We start from the raw sequence: 21,858 nt of genomic DNA, 5'->3' as shown, positions 1-21,858 counted from the left end.
ATCATGACTTGAAGATTTTTAAATTTGAAATTTGGGTTATAACGAAAGTCGGAAACACAAGTCGTTAGAAAACTAGAATGAATCCATTTGATAATATCTGACTTTATACAATAATTCAAAGTTTATGAATTATTGGTAGACAAACTTTTTTAATATTGTTTTGAATGATATAGAGAAAAAATAGGAGGATAACCTACAAAAAGAAATGAGATCCCATCAAAAACATAGAATATGTAAAAAATGCCGAGTCTCGCAATACAATTATTCCACTATAAAAAGTTGTGAGATCTCATCTAAAACCAAGTCTGTACTATTTATTCTGTAAAGAAAAAAAAATCGGTTGTGATTGCTTTCCTTAGTTTTGTATTTTTCTTTGACATAAACATCTTTAAGTTCATTAAAACATGTGTCATCCATTCTGAGATAGTTTGAAGGTCATCTCTGTTGCTCTAGTTCTTCATTTTCGCACTACTTGTGCACTAATTTCATATGAGATAATGTACCACCTTGTAACAACCAATCTCCCAAACAGCCTACGACGGATATGTATATTCACAGAATATGCAGCTGTATACTCTATGGATATACTAGAATATGCAGATGGCATATTCTATGTTCTATGGATATACATATCCATGTTTGGCTGTTTGGACTTTCACCGAGAAACGTTTTTTATCTTTGTAATTGGCTCTTGCAATAACAAAAGCACGAGAAATGCCGCTAGCTTTTTTTCCTTATTAGTTAGTAGTAGCGTTGTTATTTAAAAACATTTTTCACTTGAGAGACTGTCAGATCATTGCATTAACACTGACGATATGTTTGTGTGTGTGGTCGTATGGTGAAAGCAGGTTTTCCTGCAGTTCAAAAACTGACAGTCACAAAACTGAAGATCGCATCGTTCGACTAACTGCATTGTGTGTGACCTAACCTGTCTGAAAGTTTAGATCTTCAGTTCAGATCGTACAGTCCTAGAACTGGCGGCGAACTGTATGTGAATGTTTTTTTTTCCAAAAGATGAAATTACAATTGATTAAAAATAAGTGGAAAGGTAAATTAAAACGAAAGTATATGATTAACATTTTTATTTTTTACATGTCAATGGAAGTACATAATATAAAATTTGCTTATTCAGTTTCAAACAAAGTACAATTACGAGGAATATTAGGTTTGTATAACAGCGTTATTAAGTTTTGTACTAAAGATGTATTTAAGCAAAAGCATTTTATACATGATGTTATTACTTTATAAATGAGATTAAAATTTACAATCGTATCAAATTGTGTTTACTTCCACGTCAACGTGAAATTAAAGACCAAAATATCGTATCGTGTGGTACTTTGTATTTTATGACTCTGGTTGTATCACGGATGTCTATAGTGTTCACGTCAATGTACAACTTAACAAGTATAGCTAGAGACGTGAGAAATATAAAATAACACGGCGACCGGTGCTATCCCCAAGTCTCTTCCTATATTTGTACAACTGTAGTAGTAAACACGACATAAATACAAAACAGAAATTTTATACTATATATTAAAAATGTTTAAATATAATTTTAACTGTTATTAACTGAATGCTCAACAAAATGAATCGATTATTGGCTACTTTAAGATTAATTTATGCAATGTTACATGCCAAAATTATATTGTCAATGCTAATTAAATGCACAGAATGATATATGTATCTGTATCAAAATGTCTATCAAATAAAACGATTAAATAAATAATGACTAAAACTGTGTCTACAACATAAGTTACTTTTGTATACTTAAAATATTTAAAACATTGTATAAATATAATTATTCACTAAAGTCTGTCCAGAGAGAGAAGGCAAATTGAGTAAAATGACAACTGTCTGTTCAACTATTCTCTCGTTGGACAGACTATATCTTCCAACGGTTTTACAAAACATCGTTCCGTTTACCTTCTCTTATCAATAATATTTAATCACAGCGAGGCAATATCTGCTAAACCAACATTTTTTAAATGTCATTGTTAAATATACAGATCAGTTATTCTTGCAGACCTTGGGCAAATAGTGCGAGCAATATACTACATCAAACCTCCTTGCCCTCCTTTGGTGGATACGGCTAACCAGGTCAATATTTAACAGCGTTACACCAAAAGTAAATGAAATTAATTAAAAAAGTGGGTTTGCTCAATAAACTTGTATTTTATACAGAGTGACACAGTGTCTCCTTAAAACTCCGTATCAGGTTTCCTATTTTAAATTATCACTCCAATCTGCAAAAATGGACAGCAAACATTTTTATAGATTTTTTTTTATTCAACTATATCTTTACGCCGAAGAGATATAAACTGACCGGCAAAAAAAAAACGGCCAATAAAAACTAGTCCCAATTTCAAAGTTGCATTTCTCGCGAACGGCTCATTTCATTTTGGTGAGTTTTTTAAAATTATAATTAATTCCTTCTTAACGGATGCTACGTCAGAAATTTTTATTCCGAATTTATTTTGAGCATATACAGGGCACAATAATAAGACGACGTTTTTTGACCGAACTTTGAAACAACCTGTAGGGTACAGCAGCTGTAATAGCTATTGCTAAATCAAATCAAATTGTAGCCTTATCTTTTGTGAGCATTTATACGCGGCTTTAAACGATTTGATATGCGGCTTTAAAACGAACGTCTCGGAAAAATGCTTCGCAGGCAGAAAGCTTTATGTGTAAATAATCAAGGCGACATAGGCGAAAACGGATTTATGAGTATTTGCAATATGACAACGGTTGTTAAATTCAAAAATGCCATCATAGATAAATGCAACAAGTTTAGATTGGAAAGCCCGTAAAAATTTTAGGTCACGAAATTATCTTGGGTCGCGACCGTTATACGCGATCTGGCGCTGCTATAGCGGTCGCTAAGAACAACGGCAAACAAAAACAGAAATAATTTTCTCTTGTCAAAGTCAGAATCTTCAAAAATCATAATAATCTTTCAAAATCTAAACCACTCTCATTAAAGAAATTCCGAAAAGTGTTTATAGCGTCCATTTTCAAAGTAATTCTTGTTGTCTTGTGAGTTTAATTCAAGTTTTATTTACTCCAACCGGTGATAATTGTGAAAATGTGGCATTAAAAACTTAAAAAGCTGTGCTGTGATCTGTGAACTGCAAAAACCATCGTGGATCGTGGTATAACGTCGGTTTCCAATGTTTCATAGGTATTTCATACATGCGTCCTTATACAAAATAAAGTTTCTTGTATGCAATACACTGTATTTTATTTATAAAATTAAATGAAAATAATAATAAATTTGAATAAACAATAGCTTTTTTCGTTTTCCTGTTATTACCGATTCTGAACCGTCCTAGAATTGTGATGCGTCTGCGCAGAAGGAAATATGAAGACATTATTTCATTTGCGCATGCGCTGGAGAGTTCTAGGACGATTCAGAATCGATAATAACAGGAAAACCAACAGACCTAATTATTTGGCGATATAATTCCGGAAAAAGCCGAACCGCTCCGAAATTTTCAAAAGTTTTGGGTCGCGACCGTTGCAAGAATAGCGCCAAATAGTGTTTACATTGTCTTTATGGGCACTTTCCTATCTAATGAATGCCATTATCTGTAACGGATGTTGCTCGTATTGTGGCTTTAATTGATGATGGCCGAAGTCAACGTTATGTGTCCGATATCCTGGGTATACATCGAAAAACAGTCCAGGATGCCTGGAATCGGTATATGGAAACGGGAAATTTCACCAGGGGAGTGGGTTCCCCAAATGAAGAAAACGGAAGACAAATGCATTTGACGACCGCTTTATTGTCCTGAATACTTTACGAAATCGTAGAATTACAGTGTTTCAGAATCAACATCCGCTACAAGCCGTGCGTAGAACTCAAGTCAGTGAGAGAACAATCCAACGAAGACTAAAAGAAAACAGCTTGTCTGCAAGGATGCCTGTCACAGGACCCCAGCTACTTCCAAGACATCGTCGAGCGCGTCTTCAGTTTGCGCGTTTACATGTGAATTGGGATATTGATATTGAGCAATGGACTAAAGTCCTTTTCATGGATGAATTGCGATTTTGCCTGCGAAGGATAAAAGCAGCATAATATAGAGATAATATCGTGATTAAAGATGAGGCTACAATATGATTTGATTTAGCAATAGCTACTACAGCCGCTGCATCCTACAGAGTGTCACAAAGTTCGAGCAAAAAACTTCGCCTTACTGTTGTGCTCTGTATATGCTCAAGATAAATTCGAAATAAAAAATTCTGACGTAGCATCCGTTAAGAAGGAATTAATTTACAATTTAAAAAAAATCATCAAAACCTAATGAGAGGTTCGCGAGAAATTCAACTCTTTACTAGTTTTTAGTGGCCGGTTTTTTTTGCCGGTGAGTGTATTTTTAAATAAAATATCTTATAAAGGGTGTCTGAATATTTCGTAAATATAAAATTACTATGTATTGTTAGAATGAAAATAACTGCAACAATTTATCTTTATACAAATGTGCTTTGCTTGTCCGTCCGTTAGAGGGCATCAAACCAGCGGTCAGTATGCACCAAACAGGCTGATAGCCCTCACCTAATTTTATCTGATCCTGTATATACCAAGCAATATGGCGTATTTTTGTAATGTTAATTTTGAATTCACTAGGAATGTGCGAAAAATGTAATCTAAAAATTGCCATATTTTTAAAAACTTATAGATCATGAGATAATGCATATACAGGGTGAGAGGGTGAGTCTTAAATAAATGCAAATATTTTCAGGGGTGGTATATTTTGACCCCAGAAACACGTATATAAACTATAAGGTTTTTTTCGCGAACATTTTTTTATTTTGATAATAATTTAAATTTTTTTGAAAAAAAAAATTGCAAATGTTTTTCTTCATCTTATGACAACATAGATAGTAGATTACATCTTCATAATATGACAACATAGATAGTAGATTAAATTTATAAGAAAGAACACCCAGAAGAGATACAGTGGTTCTCAAAATTTAACCAAAAAAACAATTTTTTCTTAAATTTTCGAATAAAATAACTTGGTTATTTTGGAGTTATCTGAAAAACGGTAAAGGGAAAATATGTTTCTTTCATCGAGATCTACCAGCCTTGAAAATATTTGCACGTATTTAAGACTCACCCGCTATATCACGACGAAGTGTATTCAAAATATGACTACAATTGTAATATTCTATAAAAATGTTTGGGGCATAAAAACAACAACACAGAAAACCTGATAGGCAGCTCTTTTGGAACACTGGGTCAGTATAATACATGTAAATAGATCTATGTTAATTTTTTTAAATTTTAATGTTATTTAAAGTTTCTAAACTTCATTTCATACTTTACAGCAACGAAATTATTAAGATTGTTACAAGAATAACAAGGTCCTAACCTTAATTTAATGAATGGGAATAATCCATAAAAATTAATATAATTTACTTTTGAAATACGCTGTATATTAACTAAATAAATTAGTTTAAAATTATTTAATTTAAACTGTACGTTAATTTTAAGACATTCACAAGCTATATATTCATAAAAACAGACAACAAAATTTAATTTAAAGTAAAAGAACAACGCAGTACATATATTTCATTATTATTAAGCAAAAGTTATTACAAAACTATAAAAATAAATTATTTAGTTATTCTTCACTTTAAAAATGTACTTGATATTTCTAACATATCTAGTAATAACTGTAGCTAAGATAGTTTACAGTAAATCTAATCACAAAACAGCAGCATAATATGCATATTATCAAATTTCATTTTTATTTTTGTTGTTTCTTGCTTATAAGGAGATATATCCCTGAAATGTTATTTTTTCGGGTTAGGCAAATTTGTTTACGAATAAGAAACTGTAACCAGCTACTAGTGGTTACAGTTTAGATTCTAAGCCATTGGAGTTTTATAAAATATCATTTTTAGTGTCTATTTCATTGGAAAAATACGAAGAAGACGTTTTATGAAAAAAAAATCGACAAAAGGGTATAGAGTTTTTAAAATTTTTATTTAGTTTGTCTTTATATTGATATTTAAAGGGTTTTTAAGTTCAGTTGGCGTATACTTTTTATTGCTCTTATACCACCTTAAAGAAAAACGCGGTACCTGTAAGAATAATTTAACAGTTGGTTAGAAGTTGGTGAATTTAAGTACTTTTATAGCTGTTTACCATTGTTTACCATGAATTATTAAAAAAAAATAACATTTTCATATAACACATTCAAAAAAATTCACTTATCTCACCAGAGGTGGTTTTAGGTATCCAAAAAGGTGAAGTAACTAACATAGATTTATTTGAAAACATATTTTTTAACAAGGGTTTGCAAAGACATCATGACAGGGTCTCAGAGTTCACAATAAAAAATATTTTACAAAAATAACTTTGATTACCTTGAAAATATTAACACACTATCGGCAATCTAGACCAAAAATTGTCATAAATTCTGATATAAATGCCTTTAAATAAAAATTGGAAAAAAATACTGACAGGGAAAAGCAAGTAAAGAAGTTATATGTACCGGGTGGCCAACTAAGAATGGACGCCGCCCGGCTGTATCTCAGAAACTACTTATCGTATATCTTTGGAAAAAAATTCTAATAAGTAAATCGACCAAGAGAAATCGCTGGAACTTATTTTCAAGTTCGAAAAATGTCCGCTAGGAAGCGTAATTTTAAACGTGTTAATGCATTTCAATGTGTAAATGTAACATTATCGTCCGTACATATAATCTTTACGAATTTCTTGGTTAATTATACTCAGATTAAAATGTCTGAAAGTCGGACAATCAATAGTTTTATTAAAATTTCTAAGAATTTTGTGCCGCCATATTGCTTTTAACAGAAAACCGCTGAATTTCGAATGGCCGAAAACTAGGGGTTTATTTCATGTAACGTCATTTCGTTATTAATCCAAGTTCGTCCTTGATTTCACTTGTTTTCATGTTTTACCTGTCGTTTGTGTTATTTATTATTATATTATACAGATTATGTCGTTCGGGTCACTTTTCATATAGCACCGAAGGTGCAAATCTTAACAATATACACAACTGGTCCAAATCTACCCTTGATGCAAGTAGTTCAGCACCAAGACCGTTGCTCGGTAAATGTTTAGGCAGGAATTCTAGGATGGGGTATGATTGGACTTTTTTTAATTATTATCTGAATGAAATTAATTATCCATAATTTCTAAGAGATGAACTGACAATTTTGTTAGGGGATGTGTTGTTTGTGTGGGGCTTCTTGGATACCACTTACTTTAGTAGATAGATACGCTGGAGCGGCATATTTCCATGGCCAGCTAGGTCATCGGATTCAATATGCCTGGGTTTTAACTTATGGGGTGGAATCAAGGACGAACATGGATAAATAACAATTAAATGGTATGAAAAATAAATTAAAATATAAGTTTTGATATTTTTACGTAACCATTTTACCTCTAGCCTAGTACTATAATTTTTAGACTAGAATTTTATATAATCCTAAGTGGCAGCCTAACATGATTTGTTCTTTAATATCTACGGTTAGAGAGAAGGTAGAAAGTTGCGGTTTGCGCTGATATTTTGGAAATTTTATGCTCTATTTAACTGTGCAAAGAGAAATATAGCCTCTTACTTAATTTTTTTATGCAAAAGCGCAATATCTGCTATGGTGTTAAACAGCGCCCTCTAGAATGTAGAATGTTTAGGAGGGGAGTTAATCACCGCGACCTTATAGATCTATTGTGTGTTCCCCTTTCTTGAGTTATAACGAGTTATAACTCATCATATAGTCTCAGGGCTTTAAAAAAAAACCAGTATCTGAGACGGCTCCACAGAGGCCAGCTCTCCATCCTCGACATCAGACGTACCAAGGTTCATGGCACGAATGGTCGTCGTCTCGACGCACTCAGTGATAAGGTGTTCTGGTGTTTCCCCATTTTCCCCACAAAATCTGCATTCGCCGTTGTTTCTCAGTCTACACAGCCTACTGAGGTGTTCGTTGAGGAGACAGTGTCCTGTTAGAAACCCCGTGACAATCCGAAGATTGTTTTTACTTAAATCAAGGAAATCCTTTGATTTTTCTCGGTCATAAGTTCTAAGGAACTTTTTCGAGTGTCTTAGACCGTTGGAGGACACCCATTCCAAGTTACGGATGGAGTCTTCCAGATTCTTCAGTTCCGCTTTCAGTTGGTTCCCGTTTGGAAAACAGAACGGTTCTGGTCCAGTTAGTGGAGTGTTCGCTCCTTTTCTAGCTAGATCATTTGCTTTTTCATTGCCTTCTATCCATTGGTGAGCAGGCACCCAGAGTAGGAGCGCCCTCTAGCAACCACGAAAAAATTTGTGGAAACAAAATTTATACTGGAGATCATTAAGGAAGAAAAGCTCTTTTAAACGAGCCCTAGTTTGTTTAAATCGCCTAACCTAAACCAGAGTTATCGTTATTTTAATAAAAGCAAGTTTAACCTTCCCCCACCACTTTATTTTATGAGATAGAATAAAATACTCTATATCAAAAAAATTACAAATTTCTCGATGATTACAATAGTAATATTTAAAATACCTGTTCACCTGCATATCTTTGAGAAAAAAAAAACAGAGAAACGCCCCCTAGCGGACATTTTTCGAACTTGAAAATAATTTCCAGCGATTTCTCTTGGTTGATTTACTTATTAGAATTTTTTTCCCAAAGTTATATGATAAGTAGTTTCTGAGATATAGCCGGCGTCCATTCTTAGTTTGCCATTCCGTACATAGTCTGTCCAACAACGGGAGGATATCTGACAGTGACACTTGTGACTGTTATTTTAATTCACAAGCAAATTGTATTTTTTATAATTTTTGGATGTCGCTTGTCGATATATTCCTCGAGTTGTTGGACAGCCTATATGATTATGTAAAGCGTAGGTTACCAGGTGAATAAAGTAGCAGGCCTGTTTTAGGTAGCTATGGTAAAATATAATGGGAAAAACGTATTCAACGTTTTTAAAATTTACATGCGACTTCTTATGTCCAGTTCGGCAATGCAGCACACGGTATTAAACTATAGACCACCGATTTAGAATGACTAAGCCAGTATCTCATTCTTTAATAATGATATAAAAACTTTCTAAATCATATTAATGAAAATAATTCTTGGATACCATCGGATAGGTATTCATCGTTCAAATGTATAGATTGTGATCAAATTTACTATAAAATACATTTGGTTTAACAGTACAATTCTTTATAAATATCCACAATGTATTATATTCTAATTCTATATTGGAACAGAGTTTAAGGAATTATCTGAGCTATTAGTAGGTGGCGTTTCTAATGTTGCTATCTTCTCTTGCAGAGTTTGTACCTTAAAGAATGCGATAGTAAGTTCAAAATATAATACATTATTGTGATATATTTTAATGATTTGATTTACGGTGTACCTACTTGTGCAGAATGTTTTTCTACCATTGTCAACATTTGATGTTCCATCTTCTTAAATTTGGCTTGATATTTCTTGTTATTTCTGTCTACAGTATCCGCTAAAATACTAAAAATAAAACTATAATTAGATTTTAACCTAAATAAAATTATAATTTTTTAATTATGTCTTCAAAAAAACTTTCTTCGAAAAAGGGTATTTCGCTAATAGAACAAAACCTATAAAATAAAATTATTATTTTTTTGCAAACAAGGCAGTGGTGTTTACAGAAAAATAACTATTTTATTGTGAATATCTTCTAGTGGCGAAATACCCAGAAGTCTTTTTTTGAAGAAATGAATACGCCACAAAGGTACAGACTTTATTTTTTAATTATGGGGTTTGGTATTTAGAATAACATATACAGGGTGAGATTCCTACGATGTTCTCTATGGGTAAACTACTGAAGATAGAGAGTCGGTTAAATGGAGAAAGAATTGCAGTTTTGTGGGGTCATAAATATGCGACTTTCAGATTTTTGAAAAAGTTCATGGCTTACTAGATATTTAAAAAAAAATTAATGCGCGAGTATCTAAATTTACAAAAAACGTAAGTAACGTTCACCGGTTAACATATCCTCGAAACTGTATGGCCTAGAAAAGTTGAACCAATAATCCTACACGCTTTTCTTCATTTGAAAAATTCATATTTACAATTTTTGTTTATTTTAATTTACAAAGTTTGGATGTGACAGTTTCACATTTCTGAGAGCAACGACGATTGAACTTGTTTCCATGGCTAACTAAGTGAAATTAGTCAAGAAAGATAAGAATTGGCTATAACTCAGTAAATTTGTGAAAAAAAACATAGCTTATATCGTTGAAAAGCTTAAAAACTGGTGCTTTTTATGAAGTCATAGGGTTTGGCATTTTAGGTTTCCATTTAAAAAACATATGTTTGTGTCATATGTCAAAAATGACAGGCTTTAGGGATGTGATTATCTACAACTTTTATCTGAAAACGTTTTGTCTATAAAATGGATGATAATGGCATTAGGGACAATTTTTAAAATAGCCAAAATTTGTTTTTTTAATATCTAGTAATCCATGAACTTTTTCAAAAATCTGAAAGGCGCATTTTTATGACCCCACAAAACTGCAATTCTTTTCCCATTTCACCGACTCTCGATCTCTAGTAGTTTTCGAGATACCCATAGAGAACATGGTAGGAAACTCACCCTGTATATATGTATATATGAGCGATACCAATTAAACTTTTAGTTACGTAATCGAGGGCGAGATTTTTAAGTTCAATGTTGCCAGTCATGGGCTGACTAATTGAAAAATAAATTTCCGGCTGGGGATTCAGGTGGAAACTCTGCTGTAAAAAATGTCAAGTTGCCACATTTATTTATTTATTAGACGTTGTCATTCGTTTTGACACTTTAGTGTTGTATTACGAGTTTTTGGTTTAAATGAATTGTGTTCCCAAGTAGCAAAATCAGTTTTATAAGTGCTCTAAAAACTGCTATACAGCATATCTTATAGAACTACGAAAGTCTTATAACGCCCTTTACATCTTTAATCGAATAGCTATACAACCAAAAAAGGCCCAAATTATAAAATCTTTCAGTCCTTTAACATATACTTATATCCTCCTTATATAATCTTAATAAAATATGTTTCTGCTTTAGTTAAAAAACCATTTTATAAGGATGTTTTTCGAGGTATTAATACAACCTATCCAAATATGCACTATACAACCATTATATTTATATTTCTTGACGCTCCTATACCGCAAGCATAAAATTATTTTATAAGATTGATAAAACGCTGCCTGTTTTTAAACTTAATACGATATGTTTGTTCTTTTGTGTCGCTGCTTGCAATAAAAATATCGAATAAACCATATATAACGTAGAAAAATATTTTCACCTACTTGTTCGCCATAATCCGAAAAGATGAAATTATTAAAGCGTCGCTATCATGCGAAATAGATGATAAGAAAAACACCTATCTATACTTAGTGTAGGTATATTATAACTTGCGATAATGGATCTAGCGCCCAGAATTTGCTTGCGCAACAATATATTTTTTACTTTATATATTTATTTTACATATTTTTCTGATAAAATATATGTATGTATTTATCAAAAAATAGAAGCGCCTTAGATTCGACGGTAATTAGCCGATCTGATAAAAATATGAAAATATTTAAATATTTTTGAAAGATATAATTTGTAATCTAAAGGGCCTTTGAACTCATGTTTTAACTCAATAAATTCGATATAATACCTTACATCTTTATAAAAAGCATGAATATTGTGCTAATTTGAATTTTTATATTTGTCGTGAGCAATGGCGGCCACTGACAAATGCTTAAATTCGCATAAACATGGCGTTAAGTAATACAACAAATATATGTCATGTAAAAACGTTATAAGACCTTAATATTTAATAAAGTTGTTTTTACAAGCACTATGAAATTATTTTTCAACAAACGACAGTGAGAGATTCCATTCATTTTAAAGGTTGTCAAATTTAGTATTGGATATTATATATACAATAAGAATACTCATGTAAAGAATTTGTAATTTAGCATAAGTAAATAGGAGGTATCTAGGTATTAATTATCATTGTATGTATTATCATACCTTTATCCTTATTAAATACTGATGATGATTTCTTATCATACTTTTCGTAAGCTGCAATAATCATAATTAATTGAATTCAATTAGGGTTCAAATTAAATAGGTCCCCCGATAGGTCCTATACAGAACTTACAGGAGTGGTCGATGAGGTTCATAATTTTGGGCACTATTTTGTAGTGAATTTATACACGCAACTTATCAAAACAATATCGTATTGTACAATATCAATATTAACCCACATAATTAGGTATTAACATTTTAAGTAGGTACTAATTTCGGTATATATTTTGCTACACGTGGCAACCCCGTATAATATTTTTCGGTGAGTATCGTGTAAGGAAGCAGCAAAGATCTTTAAGAAACAGAATGCTTTCATAGAGTTCCGTCTAGCTGCACTTTACGACTAATCGGTTATTTTGTGCTGCATTATCTATTTTTTAAAATATATATTAAAATATTAGCGGGGTGTGACTCCTCTTTCGTTCGACGGTAGTTTTGTGAAAGCGTTTTAGGAATGCGGATTAATCATTATAATTATTTGTCAACAGGTAAACGAATTTAATTTTATTGCTTGTTATTCTTTTTCATAATTGACTAGGTATACCTACCTATAATATTATTCAAACAACGCAATATCAATTACAATACTCTTTCGTTTTACAGGCGAAGGACTACAATAATACTTCTTCCGTTTAACAGACAAGAGTCACGGCCATTCAAATTCTAACCTAACCCAACTTTCCCAAGTTAAAAGGTGGTAAATTAATGTGTCTTATTATTTTGTCCAAAAAGAGAGCAATAATATTTAAAATTGTGGAGACTATCGAGAAAGGCAGAAAAGAGTTGACGATTGTGCCGGAAAGCTGGGAAAATGGCCAAGGACTGCTTCCTGATATTTATTTTCTGCGCTCCTTTTGAAATGCCCACTCCTTTTCATCTTCTTCCATGGTGATAAATCCATATTGGGAATTTCTCACAAAACATCAATAATTATGATGGTGTTAATTTTTTTTGAGGTTAAGAAGATATTAATTTTATATTGAAGTAATTTGTGACTCTTTAGTTCTTTAAGAATTTTATAATAGTGCAAACATGGGCAGTTAGAGGGCATTTATAAAAATATTTTATTTAGTGTTTATAGTGCACAAAATCTTTTTTAACCCATTTATATTTTTAATGCGGAAATTAAACATGTTATACATAAACAATATAAAAACAGTTTTTAAAGCAGTCATATAATGCGCTATACAGCGGTTAAACAAGATTTTAAGCCAAAAGAACTTTCATTTTTATAATGCAAGTTGTATAAACAATTATACAATATGAATATAAAAACGATTTGCTATAAACACAAAAATGTCGCGGTCAACCTCCTTAAATGATAAATTACTTCTTAATTTGGCATTAGAAAATACTTATAAAATACTTTAGTTTCGTAAAGCAATTATTTTGTTACTTGGGTTGTGATATTTTAAGCTTAAAATTTTTTACTAGCAGACTAGACACTCTCTTAGGGTACAAACATAGTGAGGCATTTCATCTCAAAGTGATGCGTGCATTCTTACTTACGTACTACGTGAGCTCATCCTACGCACACTTACTGTCTTTAAAACTAAATTAGTGCAAAAAACTCATCACAAACTTATTAGAATATTTTGAACGGGAAAGCGGTAGTTATGGCCCTTTATGTCCCTTAAGTGCTGTTAAGAAGGTTAGTTTTAAATTAATTTATATTTGTTTCCTAAAATATTTTGATTAAAGAAAATATTGAAAAGTGGGCAACGCTGTGCCGCTTAAGCTTAATCACGTGACTAAAAGTTTATTTGGTATGATCTATATTTTACCTGTTTGTATGATTTAGCTCTTGCACAATCTCTCTTCCTTCTAGTAACCTCGCCTCAGCATTTTTAGTAACTTGTTCTAAAGTAGACACGAGTTCCTGCAACCTAACTTTCAGTCTTGCTTCTCTTGCTAACGCTTGCATCAATTCGAGTTCGACACCTTGGGCATGCTCAGCATCAGAATAACCCCGCTCCTGATATAAAGATAAATTTGTTAAAGTTAAGTAAAATAAATGTTTGCTAACTAACCTTATTCTGTGACGCTAATGCCAGAAGACCCTCAGTGTCCTTGAGTTGCCCTTGGAGATTCTTCAGTGTAGCCGACTGTGCTTTTTGCTGAGTTTCTACGTACCTTAATTTAAGTTCGAGGGCATTCTTGTCTTTTTCCATAAGGAAAAGTTTGGAAAGTAGTTCTGCCTTATCCTCCCTTAATCCCATTAATTCCTAAATAAATGTATAAAGTCAATGCATTTCTTTTAACGTCAATAATTTTAAAAGAACTTTAAAATTAAAGGAAAACAATGATAAGCTCAAGCAAAAGGCAGAAGTATTAATGACCATTGACCCAATGCGAGTTCGTTTTAAGTAAATAACCTCAAATGAAGGAATAAAAAGCTCGATACTTCACTAACTTTACTTAAGATTGTGAGTTCTTGAGCCTTTTGTTCCCTCACAATTGAGGTTATTTACTTTTCTATTATGGCCTTTTGTACAGTGATTATACATATTACACACATATGTTTCAAATGATTATACTAAGTGCTGGCAAAGGTTAGTTTTGGGTCGAGATTTCCGTATGAAAGAAGAGTACAATGCGTTTATAATGTACTGAACAAAGTGAGAACAGTAAAAACGTTGCCAAACGTATGAAATAAACCGAAAAACTGTGCACATTGCTAGGAGACGTGGAAAGGAATATAGAAGATTCGTCGCGGTCGACCCAATCAGTACTTAAAATTATTGGAAAGGGTGTCCATTATGAAGCGATGAGCTTCACGATTTAATTATGTTTCGTGATAAATTATTTGTTTATGTATTAACGAGTCGTAATTTTGCCTACAGCTTGTAAATTTTTAACTGCAATTTAGAAACACTTGCACTTTTGGTAAAAATAAGTGGAATTCAGTGGTCGCGCTATTAGAACTCGAATCGATATCTCGAAATACATTAAAAACAATTGATTGTAGTTTTTTTTTCAAAAGCTTTCTTAATATTTCTGCTATATTTTCTTCCAGGCATTATGTGAAAATTTTTATAAATGGTTACATAATCGCTGAAAATAGCTATGCACTAAAAGTAAATGGATGGGTTTTTTAAAATTTTTGAATGGAAAAAAATATAAAATAAAGTTTCAATATCTAAAGTGGTTCTTGAGTTATCGCGTGTTATGTGTTAAAAAGTTGAGTTTTTAAATTATCGCGATTTCTGACGTTTTCTCGTTATAAAAAAAATGATACCCTAACGATATCCTTATAATTCCATTCCTTTTCGAAAAAAAAGTCTTTTAAAAATAAGTGGTTTGCGATCGAGATTTCACTGTACTTGATCGGGAAAGGCGTACCCGAGAAATGTGGCAATGCCGCAACAGCACACCGTCGCATTTCTCTCACTCTGACTTAATACGATCCCTATGCAATTTACTTTAACACATGTAAATTCCGACCTAAAAGTAAGAGTTGCCAGCACGGTATACATTTTACCACAATTATATACTAATTCACTACAATACACCAAAACACTTTACTTTTACGCTGGACGGGTGTTTTTCTAACCATGTTAGCATCATCAGTAGATGATTAAAACTGACAGCAAATTATTAAAAGAAAACTAGTTTTAATCAACTGATGATGCTAACATGGCTAGCGAAACGCGCGCTCGGTGCAAAAGTGTAGCCTTTTGGTGTATTTTGGTAAATTAGTGTTTTATTTTGCTATTTTTGCATATAAAGTTTCTCGAAATGAGTTGCAATATCTGTCTCTGTGATTTTTTAAGATCTGCTACTAAAAAAATCGGTAGTATATAATAGTCCTTGATATACCCATTGAACAAAACTAAAGTATTATTTGTTACAAATAAATAAAGGAAAGAATAGCTTTAGAATTAGATTAATTCCTAATTAAGACTAATATATAAATGTGATTATTTTTATAAAACCATTTTATAATAAAATCTATATTAACAATTAAAAGGAAAAGCTATTTGTTACACAAATCAACAAAGGGGAAAGTACAATTCTGTTATAAAGTCTATAATATTTCAGTTACCTGCATCAAAACGGCCATTTCGAGGTCCATTTTTCGAGCTTCCTGACTACTGGATGGCCTAACTGGTGCATTTTCCACTTGGGTAGACTCCAAAGCAACACAAGTGCCTTGAATATTGCTCCTGTCGGCTTTCAGTCTCGAGACGTGCTCTCTTAATCTCAGTTCATGCTCGCTCGTCCAAGGTTCATTTCTGGAATAAAGTAATTTAAGCTGTAAAAATACTAAATAATTTAAATATTGTTATTATAAATGCGTGACCGTTTATGTATACACAGTTACAGTTTGTTTTATGCATACATACTGAGTAACATCAGTGCATACATATACAGGTGTTTGGTAACAGTATTTAAAATAAAAAATCTCGAAATTATGTAAAGACTGTGTGTATAATTTAGTTACTGTTGTCTGCATAATTAAAGTGACTGTAAACTTTCTGTCTTTCCGAAAAGTATCCCTATATTGAAAATATTTGCGAACGTGATCTCTCTTTCTCTCTCTCACTATCTTATATAGTTACTGTAGTTTCTTAGATAATAATAAGACTTATAATGCAACCTCAACCAAGAACACTCATATCGACAACCGACCAAGAACAAATATATTAAAAGATACAGCACCACACTACACATAGAATTGTAGCAGACAAAAACGACATTCTTTACGGCACTGATTTGTAGCTTAGAGATGCATCGATATGCACGTTAACATCATAACAAATATGATCAACAATCTGTAATTTCTTTTAAATATTTTGCGTACGTTTTAAACCAGAGATGCTGTATCGTTTTTGTATTTAATCCAAAAAACTAATTGAATATCACTATTAATAAGAGTAATATAGCCGGTTACATAGATTTCATTACAAATCTTGCATTATTCTATACAGGGTGGTCCTAATTGTATTCGGGAAATTTCGGCAGGATATTCTGCAGATAAAATTAAGTAAAAAAGTTCGTGTAAACTTATGCCCTAAAATAATTCGTTTCGGAGATACAGGGTGTAGAATTTTCATTTTTATTTCGACTTTTTCCATATAATTTCCGAACTAACGTAGATATTTGGGGGAAAATTGGTGTTTTTGATATGAGAAATTTGATTTAGATGTCAATATGATTCCTACTTGTATTTTTAAAGTAAAATTGTTTTGTAACTGTTTTGAAAAGTAATAACTTTAGTCCGTACGTGTATTATCCTATTGAGTAAAAATACATTTCCAAAGTCCTTTACGTAAAAAAGGTCTCTTGGTAAAAATTGGTACGAGCAATGGTTCTTAAGATATCTAGAATCGAAATAATCAATATGTGTCATAATTAACAAAAATTATACATGTTGTTTGGATAGTTATTAGTTTGAAATAATAACAAACTATTTTATCGTATTTTTTTTCTAGAAATATTCATGATTAGCTTAAAACCATAAAAAGTTCCCAAATTTATCATTTCAGTCAAATAAGTACCGTATGATCGAAAAAACGGCGTCCAGTTGGCTTAGAAGAGAAGAAGTTGGCATATTGACATCGAAATCAAACTTAACATGTCAAAAAACACCCAGACATCAATTTTAATTCAAATATCAACGTTAGTTCAGAAATTATTTGCAAAAAATCAAAATAAAATGAAACTTTATTTTTTTAGCACCCTGTGTCTCCGGAACGAAGCAATTTAGGACATAAGTACGAACGAAAGGACATGTACACGAACTGTTTTACTTATTTTTCTCTGCAGAATAATCTGCCGAAGTTTCCCGAATACAATTCGGACCACCCTGTACTACAAAACAAAATATACTTACATTTCTAGCGGTGTACTATATACATGGTTCTGCCAAGGCGAGAGCAACACGTCGCTGCTTTGATGCGTGTCTAAATGGCTCAAAAGCTGTCTGGCTACCGTTTCGGCTGCCGTTCTGTTTTGGACAGTATCAGGATTTTCTTCGATGAGAGAAAGTTCCGTTTCCAAAAGCGCAAGTAGGACGTCATAAGCCTCTATTGTTCGGTCCGTGATGCCCAAAGCCAGCCTCAAAGCTATTGCGTTGGATTCATACTTGCCGCACAATAACGCTAACCTAGAAAAAAATATAGCTATGTTAATGTATTTCATCTCGTCACATTTAATATGAAAGAAATCTATCCAATATACAACACTAAATTAATCTAGTAAAAACCAACACAAATCTACCCTCTACTTCACTAAAATACATATACATGTCTAATGCCAGGTTTATTTCGAGTGTTTCGAACACAACTCATGAATAGTTAAGCTGGCTTCAAATACCAAATTGACTAATAAATAGTGATTGAAACTTCAAGTCAATTCCACTTTTTTCCTGGGATCGACTTAGTGAAGCTCATAGACTTAACGATGAAGCTGATTTAAAATCGAATATAATATATCGGGTGTTTCTCAAAAGTAGCTTACCTCTATAACTTTTTTATTTTTTCAGAAAAAAAAACGGTAATTTGGTACGCAAGTATGTGACTTAAATTAGGATTGGTTGACGTATTGTGTTGCTCTGATATGCCTTCTTCTAGGAGATGCGAGATATTGCCGTTGGTGGGAAAGCTCCTAGTCAGGTGCTAGGAGGAATCCCCCCTAGCACTTTAGCTGGGTCTAAGGAGAATCTCACAGTCTTGTTCCTGGCTGTAGTGTCGTGGCCAGGAAATTGCACCAAGACGTATAACCGATGCCGGATGGGACTAGCCTGTCCATCATACCAGGCACCCTCTACTGTCTATGGTTATGTATCACGGCTATTATAGATTCGGGACAACACAGGTATCAGAGGACCGGAAACAGATCCTCCAGCATCCACCTCACGGGTACAGAACAAGCTTCTCGACTGTAAAGGATACGGAGGGCTAAACCTTAACCGTGGAAGGGCATATACCCTCGTAGGAGGTAGATCCTACTACCCACTTCTCGGAGGATGAACATTTGTTGTCAGAGGAGGATGGGAAAATACAAATCAAGAAGATCCCCAGGTATGACTAAACCCTCCCCTTACTCATTCTACATTTTACTCTGATATGCCATGTAATCAAAATAACATAAACACATACAATTACAAGCGATTTGATAAAATATACCTACATGCTAAATATCATTTTTTAGGGTAAACCGTTTTTGAAAAAGTGGAAGATTTGGTTTGCCCTATAAAATCAAATATTTTTTTTGAGAAAACCTTAAATCGAAACATTTTATAGGAGAAATTCCAAAAGGCTGCTTTATTGGCACATACACATTTACACCCTTTATAATAAATTATGGTTCGTTCACCGTTACTTACCTATCACAATGGGCCTTAGTTTCGCTCAGCGTCAAAGCCAGAACGGTATTCTGTGACCTGGCATGTTCCAGTTTTGCGTTTAGCTTCTTCATTTCGAAATCAAGTGACTGTTTCTCTGTTTGAGCATCACATTGCCGTAAAATATCGCCGACGATGTGTTCCGCTACTGCGGTGGACAGGCCCGTATTTAACAAATCATGGGGGTAGATATCCTTGTCCGTCGCTCTTTTCAGTTTTATCCTGGGGAAGAATGAGAAGGATAAATTGTATGAAGTTAACTCTGATACATGATATTACATTGTATAACAAGACTAGGAAATGAATCAAACGTAATTTTGACATTTACACGACCAAAACGGAATTATTTTTCGTTATGAGTTTTGTTTAACATTTTTTTTGACAACTTTGGTAAAAAAGAGTATTTTATTAAATGGCCACTACACTACTCGCGAAATAGGCCAAAGTAGGTCAAAGTCGAATGGTGAAGAGGGCTATTTCGTGTTTCCTCATCTAATGAAGATAAGCTGAGATGAGGCAAAGTTAGGCGAGAAAATACGAAATATATCTCTTCATAGAGGTTTTTATGATACAATATGACCGTACGCACGCGGATCGTCTGACTTTCGAAGCGGAAGCATCTCGAACTCCAAGCGAATCTCCCTTCACTCTACCTTCGTACGTAAATAATAGTATCGATCACATCGACACCGCATTTTCGTTAATTTATTTATTATTATTAGAGATATACTTTCCTTAATATAATTAAACCATATAAAATTGCCGATGGAAATACGAGCCAATTCTTTTTTCTTAAATACTCTTTGAGTGGGCAAATTAAATATTTACCATCAAATAAAACAATTATTGCTCATTTTAAATGTTTAAAGTATTCCTAAAATATTAAATAAGTTATATCCTTTAAAATAAATAGAATATCATTAATTTCGTTTACAAAATTGGACAAAATAATAACAGATTTTTTTGGATATCCCTAATTTTTTCAAAATTCAACTGACATGACGGTAGCCACACACATACAAATTTTAGTCAAGATTTGAACTACGTAGGCTAAACTTTGAGATATTCCTTAATGTGTATGATGAAAATATAGTGTTTCTCAAAGAGGATTTTGTAAACTGTACAGTGTGGGTCAAATTGGACGCTTTTAAAGGGAAATACCCTTTTCTATAGGAGACAGACGAAAACTCAAATCGGTGTCTGGAGCTCAATTTTTATCAAAAACATGATGGTGAAAACCACACATCGATATCTGTAACCGCTTCGGACTTACGGGGTGTTTTTCAAAAATGTTCATTTTTAGCAAATCGCTGTAACTTTTTTGCTATGAAAAATTTTATATTTCTATGAAAACATTTCCAAAGCACTTTTTTAATTGGAATTTATTGATTTAAGTATATTTTTTTTAAATTAATAATTTAAGAGTTATCAACAGAAAAATTGACTTTTTATTTGGGAAACCCTGTATATTTTTAATTAAATGAAAAGAACTTAAAATTACCTTTCCAAAAATAAAGCACACTTGATATTTTGTTATAATCCCCTTCGAGATACAGAATTTTAAAAAGTTTGCCACTTTTAGGTAGTAGGCTCTACTAGGCCCCTAATGGAACTCGAATACATATATTTCCAGCAAGACGAAGCACCCTCTTAGAACGCTGAAGTTATCGGCAAGATTTTTGCAGCCAATTTCGAGAATAATTAAATAGCTAACCAAGCTCCCAGCCGTTGGCCAAACAAAAAAGTAGCAAAATCTCATGTCGCAATTTGCTATTTATTTTTATTATTATTAGATATAGTTTAAATATATTGATGTTAGTAAAATATAGTATAAATTGTTATAAAATTCTGCATCTCTCATTGCAAATATTATTTTCGTTTTAATTGCTGCTCACCGCTACATTTTTTTTGCATAACAGCCGACGCCGCGCCGTTCAAAGCCTATTTATTCAAAGTGGGCGAATTTTAATAAATATACGTAAGTTATAGAACTTGCCTTTGGCAAACAAAGGGTATGGAATGCTACAAGAAAAAAAAAGATACAGTAAACCCAAGGTCGTCAGAAATCCTGAAGGAGATTGAGTCGACTGCTACAAAAGATGCTGTCATTAAAAAAAAAATAACTTGAGAAGTTCCTGCAGCCGATAAAATAAAAAAATCAAAACTCTTTGAAGTTTGGAGCGTCAGCCGATGACGTAGTCAATTGACGCCAACCATTGATCACCAAAGTAATATTCTCAAGGCCTCGATAGCGCAATTTGCCTTGAGGAAAAACTCTATGAATGTGACTACCTTGGGTTTCCCGCAAGCTTTAGAAATAGCATAGTTAAATAAAAATCTTTTATTTCTGCTATTACTTTGCACTGAAAAAAATCCTTTTTAAAAAATTCTAAAAACCTTAATGTCATTATAAAAACATATTTAACTTAATAAAATTAAT

General features: G+C 32.7%; 1 protein-coding gene across 1 annotated transcript in view; it reads right to left on the bottom strand.

Moving 5' to 3' along the window:
- Positions 1–8,969: 8,969 nt before the first annotated feature.
- Positions 8,970–21,858, bottom strand: part of LOC115881409 (colorectal mutant cancer protein) — a gene marked incomplete at its 5' end in the record, with an annotated part of 79,367 nt that continues 66,478 nt past the window's right edge. Inside the window, 7 exons of the mRNA XM_030898868.1 lie at positions 8,970–9,306; positions 9,387–9,489; positions 13,855–14,045; positions 14,101–14,295; positions 16,116–16,305; positions 17,907–18,179; positions 19,401–19,640. Coding sequence (XP_030754728.1) covers positions 9,220–9,306; positions 9,387–9,489; positions 13,855–14,045; positions 14,101–14,295; positions 16,116–16,305; positions 17,907–18,179; positions 19,401–19,640 — 1,279 coding nt within the window. The remainder of the gene's footprint in view (positions 9,307–9,386; positions 9,490–13,854; positions 14,046–14,100; positions 14,296–16,115; positions 16,306–17,906; positions 18,180–19,400; positions 19,641–21,858) is intronic.

This window comes from Sitophilus oryzae, unplaced genomic scaffold (assembly GCF_002938485.1).
Source record: "Sitophilus oryzae breed Bouriz unplaced genomic scaffold, Soryzae_2.0 scaffold_1718_pilon_pilon, whole genome shotgun sequence".
NCBI classification, from domain to species: domain Eukaryota; kingdom Metazoa; phylum Arthropoda; class Insecta; order Coleoptera; family Curculionidae; genus Sitophilus; species Sitophilus oryzae.
The sequence above is the reverse complement of the archived record's forward strand: the minus strand, read 5'-3'. Positions and strand labels throughout refer to the sequence as shown.